The 11734-nt window shown below is 49.0% G+C and overlaps 1 protein-coding gene across 1 annotated transcript; it reads left to right on the top strand.

The window, feature by feature from the left end:
• The first annotated feature begins 952 nt into the window (after nt 1-952).
• SPDYC (speedy/RINGO cell cycle regulator family member C) lies at nt 953-9877 on the top strand. The gene is made up of 7 exons (XM_082340926.1): nt 953-1122; nt 1389-1447; nt 1710-1795; nt 1900-2071; nt 2155-2497; nt 2687-7734; nt 8712-9877. The coding sequence occupies exons 1-6, from the start codon at nt 981-983 to the stop codon at nt 2719-2721; spliced, it is 837 nt and encodes a 278-aa protein (XP_082197052.1). The 5' UTR covers nt 953-980; the 3' UTR covers nt 2722-7734; nt 8712-9877.
• Nucleotides 9878-11734: the final 1857 nt, after the last annotated feature.

Below are 11734 nucleotides of genomic sequence, written 5' to 3'. Positions count from 1 at the left end.
GCGAGTGGTGGAAACTGACTCGATTTCCTCCAAGTAGAGGTGGGTGGTGATGGCGAGAAGCCTCACCCTTTCCCAGGAAGGGGCCTGATTGGTGGAGGGCTGTGGGGGCGGGGCAGCCCCCGGGGCTATATAAGTGCGCTCGCTGGGCTTGGAGCTACGCTGTAGGTTAACTCCTGAGCTCAGGTAATACTTCTGGAGGGAGGAGGCTGGGCTGCTTGTGGGAACCAAGATGGAGGCCCCTAGGTTGACCGAGGGGTGGTGGAGGGGTCCCGCCACCAAGCCCCATAGTTGGAGTCTCTCTCTTCGTAGCTAAAAATGTTTGAGGTCGACCCACCTCAACTTGCCCTAAACCCCAGTATTTGTCCAATAACCTTCCTCTCTCTGGGCCTCAGTTTTCCCTCTGGGCGGTGAAAGGTTGGTGGTTCTTTCAGGGCTGCCGCTTTGGTGAAGGGTGAGGGGTTGTGAGGTGGGAGACAAGAGGAGTCGTTAAACTCTGGCTTTGGGGTCAGACAGGCTCCACGTTGAAGTGGCCGTGAGACCTCCATGCTTCAGTTTCCGTGTTTGCAAAATGGGTCTACTTACCAAGATGAAATAAGATAATGTCCTTAAAGCATTTAACACAGCTCCAGGCACTTAGGAAGCCCTCGGAGGTGCTTGTTGCTGCTGTTCTTACTCTCTGGCCTGGTCTGGGGTGCCAGGAGGAGGGGGGAGGGTGCTGTAGCCTCCAGGAATTCTGCTGCTTTTCTGGCCCCATCCCCGCCCCCTCCCCCTGCCTGCCGTGCCACATCTCAGTTTCCTCCTGTTCTGAGAACCCATTTCTCCATTTCCCATGCCTCCACTTTCTGGAGGTCATCTGTCAGGCCAGCACACTGATCCCCTTGACTTCTGGGGGGCAATGGGGTAGGTGCTAAGTCCTGGGGCTGCTTCCTTTACAGGTCACCCCGTCCCACCCCACCTCACCCACCCCCACCCCCCAAGAGATGAGTGATGCCCAAGATCCTGCCACAATCCCTGCGGTTGGCACCCAGGTGAATCTGAGGGGCTGGAGCCGTCGAGGGGAGGGCGGTGAGTCTTTCCATTTCCGCCGGCACCAGGAGCTCCAGGCCTTCCTCAACCTTCTGGGTGAGTCCACTTGGGGGCTGGCACAGCAGGGGCCGTGGGGACCAAGCGTGAACAGGTATGGGAGGTGGGATCTCAGCTTGCCCGTGCAATCACCTGCAGCCTCTGTCCCTTCTCTTCTCAGGTGACCCCAGTTTGGCAGATGGGGGGGTGTCGTGTCAGAAAGTGGGTTCAGGGGAGGCTTGGGCTTTGGAATGGCTGCTGCCCCGCTTATCTTGTGGGGGTGGGGGTGGTAACCCCAGTCCACCGTTTCTCCTCTCTACCCCCAGAGCACAGTTTCCTCCAGGATTTCCTCTCCAAAGATCCCTGTTTCCAGATTTCAGATAAGGTGAGAGGGCACAGTGGGGGTAGAGGCCAGCCTCACTTGGGGAAGATTGAATTAGTGGGGCTCCGATGCTGCTAATTCGTTGGGTTCTCTGGTCTGGTGGAGGGAGCGCCTCCCTTCTAACCCTTGTCTTCGCAGGCCCCTCCCCACCATTTTACCCCAGATTTTTTAGCCCCACCAGAACTTCCTCGGGTGCCGATGGGGCTGGCGCAGCCCCTCCCCACCCAGTGCCTCACTCTAACTCTCCCCATTTCTGTGTCTGCAGTATCTCCTGGCCATGGTGCTGGTCTACTTCCAGCGCGCCAACCTGCAGCTCAGCGAGTACACCCACAGCAATCTGTTCCTGGCACTGTGAGTGGCCCGGGCACGTGATGGGGACCCTGACTCGGAGTGGCAGGGTAGGGCAGGGCAGATGCTTACAGCCTCTGTTCCCTGTCCCCTGCCTCTGTGGCCAGGTACCTTGCAAATGACATGGAGGAAGACCTGGAGGACCCCAAAAGCGTGATTTTTCTGTGGGCCCTGGGCCAAGATTGGCATCATCGAGTGTCAGACTTCCTGCATCAGAGGGACAAGCTGTGGGCACGGATGGGCTTCAGGGCCGTTGTGAGACGCCAGAGCTGCGAGGAGGTGAGGTCCTGCCAGCATCCTGGGGTGGGGGAAAGAGGCTGGACCTCCCACCTCCCATTTACCATCCACTCTTCTCATGCCAGGTCATGGCCAAGGAGCCGACCCACTGGGCCTGGACCCGGGAGAGGCATCCCCACCACGGCAGGGCTCAGAGGAGCTACCCAAAGGCCCAGATCCCCCTCCCCCGGGGCCCCGGCCTCTCGCCACCCCACTGTCCCCTGTGTGGCTTGCCCCCTTGCCGCAGCCACCGCTGCCGCCACCCCTGCCCCTTGCCTGTCATATCCAAGTGCCCTTCCCACAACCCTGAGCGGCACCGCCCTCCCTCGCAAGCTTGCCTCTCGGTGGCTGGAGACTCCTGGAGTGGGGCCTTCCTCATCGTCCTGCCCACCCAGCGGCAGCTGGAGCCAGGCACCTACACCCTCCACAGTGAGTAGTAGGGTACAGTAGGGGGAGCCGGGAGGAGCTGGGGCGCAGGTGTGGGGCCCGGCAGAATGGGAAGGAGGGGCATGGGGCCTGGGGTCCAGCACGCCCGGGCATGTGTCCAGCTCTGCCACCTCCTAGCCGCCTGGGCTTGGCAAGCTTCCTCTGAGCCTCTCTCTGTCCTTCTTCCCCCAGTCTTCTCAAAGCTGCTGCCGTGCCCTCGGCGCTGACACTCGCAGGGTGAAGAACAGCCCGTCTGCTTGCCTGCTGACCCAGTGCTCTACTGGCTGTGGCCCCTCCGGCCTCCTGTCTTCTTGGCCTCAGGCTGGCAGGGCTGCCCATGCCCCCTGCGCCATCCTCCCAACCTGCAACTTGTACCCACTCTGACCTGACTCCTCAAATAAATTCATGTCCACGGGACACCAACTGTGCTTAGGCCCTAGTCTGGGTCCCTGACCCAGGGTGGGGGTAGGGAGGGAGCTACCGGGAGAGGGGCATCTGCCAGGTTTAGGTACCAGTGGTTGGAGACCCATGAGCACAGGTCCTGTAATAGCTCCTCTCCGCCCATTCGTGACCAGTCATCCTGAGCCTGTTTTCCCTTTTTAACATCCTTGTGGATGGTGAGATCGACACAGTGCAGATGGGACTAAATGAGATGAGGTATATGCAGTCCTTAGAAGAGGGTCTGGAACCTACTGGACAAAAAAATGCTCAAAAGGAAAACAGCTCCACTGTCAGTCTAGAAATGCCTGCAGGGTCAGGTCTATTTAGGAATGAGCCTTGGTCCTTGCTCTGGTCGGCAATCGAATATAATGTAATTATTATAATACAAGACCCCCTCTCCCTTCCCCAAAGTAAGTTTGTTAATTGGGGAGCAGGGAAGACTCCCCAGAGGAGCTGTCATTTGAACGGGGCCTTGAACAATGTCAGGTTTGCCCGTGCTCGGGTGGTGGTGTTGGGGTGCTGGTGGTGAGGAACAGTATTCTTGGAAAGACAGTCCAGAGTAGTGATTAAGACTTGGTCTCTGGTGCCCGACAGCTTAAGTTCAAAGTCCAGGTTTATGTGTGACTTTAGCCTGTTATTTAATCTCCTCTACTGCCTCATCTGTAAAATGGGTATTACACTAAAAAAGGTGTCGGTTGAGATTTGAATGAGTTAATCCTAGAAGGGTTTAGAACTAGGTTTCAAGAGTAGAGCTCAAATGTGGGTGTTACTAGTAGAGGGAACTGCTGCCCAGAGAAAGGCTAGAGGGGAATGTATGTTTGGGGAGTGGCCGGAACACAAGACAGAGAAGTCTAAAGGGTCAGGTGGCAGAGGAATCTGGTCGTGATTCCCCTGCCTCTCTATGAGTGGCTCCCAAGAAGTAAGGAGGTAAAGCCTGGAGACTGCGAACATTAGAAGCCAAGACAAGGACTGTAAAGTATTTGTAAGAGTTTTTCAAATAGGTAATATATTCACATGTATGTTTTGAATTTTGCACCAAGTGTCACCTTCTACCCCTGACTCCCAGCCATCTGGTTCCCCTTCCTGGAAGCAATGAAAGTAGTAATTCATGTCCTTCCAGAGAACGGATCTGAATGTATATAACCAAATGTGGTATAATAAAAATATACATATTTGGTCTTTGTCCTTGGTTCCTGGCACAGAGCTCCTAAAAAAAAACCCTTGGAATTTCCAGAGTTACAGGAGTGTCTTTTGTTATTCATAATGAGCTCCTTTGGATCACACCTGAGTTTATGCTAATGAGTTTACTCAGGATGGGGGGGAAAACTGATCACTAGAAAAACTGATCTAGAGGGTGGGAACTTTCAGCTTCCCTACTTCCTCCAGGAGGGGCAGGGCACTGGAGATTTGGAGTTTGGGGGGAGGGTGGCTCCGCCTCCCCCCCCCCCATCTTGCCCTATGAATCTCTTCTATTTGGCTGCTCCTGGGTATCCTTTATAATACACTGGTAACAGTAGGTAAAGCACCTTCCTGAGTTCTGAGAATGTTCTACGGAATTACCAGGCCTGAGGACGGGTGTTGTGGGCATCCCCAAATTTGTAGTCGGCCAGACAGGAGTATGGGTCACCTGGGCATTCCATTTGTGGCTGGCATCTTGTGGAACTGAGCCCTTAACCCACGGGGTCTGCGCTAACTCTGGCAATTAGTGTCTGAATTGAATTGTAGGCACCTAGATGGTGTTGGAGAGTTGGTGTGGACCCATCACGTGTATTTGGTATCTGGGAAAAAACATATTTGGTGTGAGACGTGGTGTCAGAAAAAAGATACACCAAATATGCATATATGTCCCACCCCCATTTTTAAAACACTCCAGTGGGAGAATTCCATACATCCTACTGTGTACTTATCAACGTATTTTAAAGATGGTTCCTCGTCTGCACATTCCTTTTGACAGCTGTGTAGTATTCCTCTGTGTGGATGTACTATAATGTATCTTTTTCCTATTGATTGACATTTGTTTCCACACTTCTGCTATTCCAAACAGTGCTATAGAGAGTCACTAAGACTTTGTAAGAACAGCATTATTCAAATGTGAAAAGGTATCTGTAGAGTGAATTCCTAGAAGAATTGTTCAGCCAAAGGTCAAGTCAAAATTGAAGGACTTTGCCAAATGTCCTTCTGTTGGGGCTATGCCTGTACCGCCCTTCCCCCCCAACCTCTAGCAGAGCATGTGAAGGCTGTTTTCCAGAACACTCACCAATCAGTGAGGTACCAGATTGTTTTATGTTTGCCAAACTGCCAAGTAGAAAATGGTGTCTTGGTGAAGGTTTAATTTGTATTTTTCTTTTGAGTGAGCTCAAGCATTGTTTCATATGTTTAAGAGCTCTTTGTCTACGTTTTTGTGCACTGTCCTTGTCTTTGCCCATTTCGCCACTGTTTTTGGTACCTGACTCACATATAAGTAAAAATAGCCTTTCAGGATGTAAATTGGAAATATTGTCTTTGGTTTATCATTTTAACTTTGCTATGCAGATTTTTTAGTGTAGTAAAATAAATTTTTGTGGCTGCTGGGTTTTGTGTCATAGTTGAAAAGACCTTTTCCACACTGAGATGATTAAAAGAATGTCTCCCTTAGCTGCTGGCTGTATTTTTGTTTTCATTTTTTACATTTAAATCATGAGTTCATCTGGAATTTATCATATACAAAATTCCTGCCCATTTTCCTAATGCCTTTTAGTGAAAAACTCATCTTTTCTCAACAGATTTGAATTGCTGCTCTTATACTAAATTTCTATACGCATTTGGATCTATTTCTAGGTTTTTCTATCTTTCAATGATCTTTGTGTATCAGTACCTCTCTTCATTACATTTAATTATTATAGATTGGATTTAATATCTGGTAGGGTTAGTCTCCTGTCTTCAGGAGTCTCTTGGCTATTCTATTTTTTTCTTTTTTAATTTATTTATTTTTGGTTGCATTGGGTCTTTGTTGCTGTGCACAGTCTTTCTCTAGTTGCAGTGTGCAGGCTTCTCATTGTGGTGGCTTCTCTTGTTGTGGAGCACGGGCTCTAGGCTCATGGCCTTTAGTAGTTGTGGCTTGCAGGCTCTAGAGCACAGGCTCAGTAGTTGTGGCATATGGGCCCAGTTGCTCTGCGGCATGTGGGATCTTCCCAGATCAGGGGGGTCGAACCCGTGTCCCCGTATGGGCAGGTGGATTCTTAACCACTGTGCCACCAGGGAAGTCCCTCTTGGCTATTCTTGCTTGTTCAATTTTCCATATGAAGTTTAAATCAGCTTTCCTAGTCCCTCTTCCCCTCAAACAATCTGTTAGAATTTTTAAAAATCTGTTAGAATTTTTTATTTTTTATTTTTTTGGCCACGCCACGCGGCATGCGGGATCTTAGTTCCCCGACCAGGGATGGAACCTGCGCTCCCTGCACTGGGAGCGCAGAGTCTTAACCACTGGACGGCCAGGAAAGTCCCTAGAATTGTTAATTTCGATAAATCTATAGATTACTTTAAGAACAGACATCTTTATGAAGCATCTTTGTGTCCAGAATGAAGTGTCTGTCCCCTGCCTCTACGTACTTCTTTCAGGTGGCACCGATGGCCAGTGACTCCCAAATCTGTACCTCTATTCTGAGGGCTAGTCCCACCCCCAGGCATCTCCCCTTGGATGGAGGTGGGTCCCAAAGGTACCTCCCAAACCTGATCCTCCAGTATCCCCTCCAGATTAGTGTCCCCCACACCATTAATCCACTCAGATTCCTCCCTATCTCCCAAGAGCCATATCCAATCACTGGCTAAGTTCTATAGGTGTTTTTAACAGCTTTATTGAGGTATAGTTGACATACAATAAACTATGTATACTTAAAAGGTACATTTTTGTTTTGACATGTATACCCCCATGAAACCATTATCACAATCAAGGTAATGAACATATCCATCACCCCAAAAATGTTCCTCAAGCCCCTTTGTAATCTCTCCCTCCCACCCTTTCCCACCTGCCAGCCCCTCCAGGCAACCACTGATCTGCTTTCTGTCACTAAATTGCCATCCTTTTCCTGGAATTTTCATAGAAATGGAATTATATAGAAGAATGTACTTTTGTCTGGTTTCTTACACTCAATATAATTATTCTGAGATTCATCCATTGTTGTTCCTTTTTATTACTGGGTGGTATTCTATTGTATATATACGCACCACAATTTGCTTATCCATTCACAATTTGTTAATGAACATTTGGTTGTGTCGAGTTTTGGCTGTTAAAATTAAAACTGCTATGAATATTCACACACAAGTCTTTGTGTGGACACATGCTTTTATTTCCCTTGGGTAAATGCCTAGGAGTGGAATGGCTGGGTCATGTCGTAGGTGTGTATTTAACTTTATTTTTCTTTTTTTAAGATAGACTATTTTTTTAGAGCAGTTTTAAGTTTACAGAAAAACTGCTCAGAAAGTGTAGAGAATTCCCATATCCCTTTTCCCACCCGCACACAGTTTCTCCTATTAACATTTTGCATTAGTGTGGTATATTTGTTACAATTGATGAACCAATATTGATACATTGTTATTAAAGTCCATAGTTTACTTTAGGGTTCACTCTTAGTGTTGTACATTCTATGGGTTTTGCATAATGTTATGTATCCACCACTACAGTATCACACAGAAGAGTTTCACTGCCCTAAAAATGCCCTGTGCTCCCTTCCCCCACCTTCCCTGAAACCTTGGCCATCACTGATCTCTTTACTGCCTCTAGTTTTACCTTTTCCAGAATGTCATATAGTTGGAATCATACAGTATATAGTTTTCTTTTTTTTTTTTAATTAATTAATTTATTTATTTTTGGCTGTGTTGGGTCTTTGTTGCTGCACGCGGGCTTTCTCTAGTTGCGGTGAGCGGGGGCTACTCTTCGTTGCCGTGCGCGAGCTTCTCATTGCGGTGGCTTCTCTTGGTGCGGAGCACGGGCTCTAGGCACACGGGCTTCACTAGTTGCAGCACGTGGGCTCAGTAGTTGTGGCTCACGGGCTCTAGAGCGCAGGCTCAGTAGTTGTGGCGCACGGATTTGGTTGCTCCGCGGCATGTGGGATCTTCCCGGACCAGGGCTCGAACCCGTGTCCCCTGCCTTGGCAGGCGGATTCTTTTTTTTTTGTTTTTGTTTTTGTTTAGAGCATGACAGGATGAACTCCCAACCATGCTATGGAAGCACTGTGTTTCTTTAGAGGAACCTCATTTTTTCCAGAGGGTTGCCTGCAGTGACTAGAGTCCTGTCAAAAACATTGTTATTTAGGTATCTTCAGGGCAGCATGGATAGAGCTTTTAAAATGGGAAAGCAAGGTTTGTGCCATCAGGTCTTCTTTTCCGGTGAACTCGCAGCCGAAACCCTTCTGCTTTCTAACAAGTCAAAAAAGACTCTAGCTACACCCTGGTCCCTTGCCTGAATCAACTTTTCTTCACAGGGTGTTCTGCATGTAGCGAACTCCCTCATCCTTGGAACGCTCTATGTAGGTTATCGGGCCCTAGCCTATTCTAAAATCCTGCAGTGTTACAAAAAATCTGTGCTTTGGTTCCAGTAGAAAAGCAAGCCTCCATTCTCCTCTAGGTAAGTTGTCCTTGTGTCTGAGTTTTTTTGAAGGAAGCCGAAGCGGATTGTTTTTCAAAGTGCAGCTCCAATGAGGGCAATGAGGCAGACTTCCATGGCATGTAGCACTTGAGAGAACAGAATCCCTGGAGGTGTTGGGCAGGCGGATTCTTAACCACTGCGCCACCAGGGAAGCCCTATAGTTTTCTTATACTGGCTTCTTCTTTTTTTTTAATAAATTTATTTAATTAATTATTTTTTTTGGCTGCCTTGGGTCTTTGTTGCTGCGTGCTGGCTTTTCTCTGGTTGTGGCGAGCGGGGGCTATTCTTCAGTGGTGTGCGGGCTTCTCATTGCGGTGGCTTCTCTTGTTGCAGAGCACGGGTGCTAGGCGCACGGGCTTCAGTAGTTGTGGCACGTGGGCTCAGTAGTTGTGGCACACGGGCTCAGTAGTTGTGGCACACGGGCTTAATTGCTCCGCGGCATGTGGGATCTTCCCGGACCAGGGCTTGAACCCATGTCCCCTGCATTGGCAGGCAGATTCTTAACCACTGTGCGACCAGGGAAGCCCCTATACTGGCTTCTTTTACTTAGCAATATGCATTTAAGCTTCTGGCATCTTTCTGTAGCTTGATAGGTTATTTCTATTTATTGCTGAATAACTTTTAAACTTTTGCTGTTTAACTTTTAAAGAAACTACCAAACTATTTAACAAAGTGGTGGTATTCTGAATTCCCACCAGCAGCGTATGAGAGTTCCAACTCCTCCACATCCTTGCCAACACTTGGCATGGTTGGTATTTTTAATTTTAGCCATTCCAGGTTTGTAATGGTGGTCCTTCTAGTTGATTTAATTTGCACTTTCCCAGTGAATAAGCATTTTTTCATGTGCTTATTTGCCATCCAATATCTTCTTGGGAAATGTCTATTCATATCTTTCAACCATTTTTATTGGATTATTTTTTAAGTTGTAAAAGTTCTTTATATATTCTAAATACAAGTCCTTCATCAGATACACATATAAATATATATATATATTTTTTTTATAGCTACTTTATTTATTTATTTATTTTATTTTTGGCTGTGTTGGGTCTTCGGTTCGTGCGAGGGGTTTCTCTAGTTATGGCAAGTGGGGGCCACTCTTCATCGCGGTGCGGGGACCGCTCTTCATCGCGGTGCGCGGGCCTTTCACTATCGCGGCCCCTCCCGTTGCGGGGCACAGGCTCCAGACGCGCAGGCTCAGTAGTTGTGGCTCACGGGCCCAGCTGCTCCGTGGCATGTGGGATCTTCCCAGACCAGGGCTCGAACCCGTGTCCCCTGCATTAGCAGGCAGATTCTCAACCACTGCGCCACCAGGGAAGCCCCACATATATATATTTGCAATTATTTCCTAGTCTGTGGCTTGTCTCTTCATTTTCATAATAGTGCCTTTTGAAAACAAAGTGTTTTATTTTGATAAAGTTCAATTTAATGTTTTTCTTCTATTGTTTCAGCTTTTTGTGTCATATTGAAGACATCTTTGCCAAGCCCAAGATTGCTAAGATTTTTCCTATGCTTTCTTCTAGAGGTTTTATAGTCCTAGAGTTTATATTTAGGTGTATAATCCAGTTGGAGTTACATTTTGATATGGTGTATCCTAAATAGCTATCAAATCCATCTATTTCCCACTTGTGTCCACCAGCTCCCTAATTTGATCCACCCACTCCCAGGCATCCTTCTTCATTTGTACAAATCTGAGCAGCCTTCTATGTAGAACAAAATCCATCTTCCATGGCTGACCCAGATCTGCCACAACTCTTCTCTCCCTTTCTCTCTCTGTGCTCAAGCAACACTAAGAACGTTTCAGTTCCTCCATATGCCAAGGCAATTAATTCCCCTCACTGGCATCTCGCCCACCCCTGCCATAACTCCCTTTGTCTGATTTATGCCTCTTCTAACACCTAGATTAGCTAAGGCTTCAGTTATGGGCTTCCTTCACACCATTCTTCTTCCCAATTAATCGTGGGTCTAAAAGCTGAGGCGATGTCTGCTTCCTTCAGAGGGAGCCAAGGCCATAGGTCTTCACCATCTTGTGCCCAGGTGAGCACAGTGCCTTGCACATACAGGAGGTGGTCAGTGCCCATGAACAGTCAAATGCAGTCAGCAGGAGTGACAGTTTGGTGCAAGTAATTCTGAGGACTGTGGGACACGTAGGTTGAGCCAGAGGGCTTTGAGGGGAGGGGCGGCCTCTGCTACTTCTCCAGAGAGCATCTTTCCTCTCCCAGGCCCCTGCTCCCTGTGATCCAGTCACAAGGAACACTTGCAATTCCCCCTTATTGGCCTGTGTTCCCCCAGCCTCTGGACCTTTGCACACGCAGTTCTTTCAGCTAAGAACACCCTTTCCAGCACCTCACTGCCTAGTTAATTCCGACTTTTCCAATAGGATTCACCTTCCTTAATCCCCAAAGCTGAACCAGGAGAGCAGCCTCCTCTAGCACGGGCTGGTCTGCCTTAGTCATGGGTCTCTGTTAGGCAAAGACCTGTCGGGGGTTTAGTCAAGATTGGACACATTAATGCCCAGTGGTGAAGAGCAAAGAGCTCAGAAGCTGGTTCTAGCCCTGACTCACCAGTTGAAGGAGCTTAGCAAGCCGCACTCTCTCAGGCCTCAGTTTTCCTCATCTGTAAACTAGGAGTGAGAATGGAGTCAGATTAGATCAGTGGCTCTTAACCTTCTTGGGGTCATGGGCCCCCAAATCCTAGGAAGGCTATGCACTGTTTCCCCAACAAAATGCTTGTGTGTACATCAGATAAGGGCTGCGACCTGCTGGGTCGGGGCCCCCAAGGTCAATCAAAAGCCCTGAGCTGGGGGACCGGACCGCTGCAGTCTCGCTCCCTCCTACTTCTCGGCTCTCCACCTTCTGCATCTCCGGAGGTGGGGTCTCTCCGGTTCCCGGGTGGGCCTACTGTCCCGCTCACAGTCTCTCCCGCCGCCTCCTGGGTAAAGCGGCACACGGGCGTTCCCAGGTGGATGGGCGAGCGAGGGCTTGGAGGAGAGGGCAGGGATGCCGACCTCGTAATTTCCAGGTTCAAGAAACCTCAGAGAGCAAGAGAAAGATGGGCTTCCACAGTTCCTCATTTCATCACAGTCGCTGCGCGAATGGGGAAACCAAGGCCGAGAGGGGCAGGGACTCACCCAAGGTCACGCAGCCAGCCCGGGCGTGGGGGACCGGTTCCCCGAGCCC

This window comes from Balaenoptera borealis (genome assembly GCF_965194805.1).
Source record: "Balaenoptera borealis genome assembly, chromosome: 11".
Lineage (NCBI taxonomy): Eukaryota > Metazoa > Chordata > Mammalia > Artiodactyla > Balaenopteridae > Balaenoptera > Balaenoptera borealis.
The sequence above is the reverse complement of the archived record's forward strand: the minus strand, read 5'-3'. Positions and strand labels throughout refer to the sequence as shown.

Excerpts from the sequence above, each read along its gene's own strand:
- SPDYC (XM_082340926.1), top strand. The coding sequence starts at position 981 with ATGAGTGATGCCCAAGATCCTGCCACAATCCCTGCGGTTGGCACCCAG. Across the intron at positions 1,123-1,388 it reads GGCCTTCCTCAACCTTCTGG|AGCACAGTTTCCTCCAGGAT; the intron begins GTGAGTCCACTT and ends CTCTACCCCCAG. Across the intron at positions 2,498-2,686 it reads AGGCACCTACACCCTCCACA|TCTTCTCAAAGCTGCTGCCG; the intron begins GTGAGTAGTAGG and ends TTCTTCCCCCAG.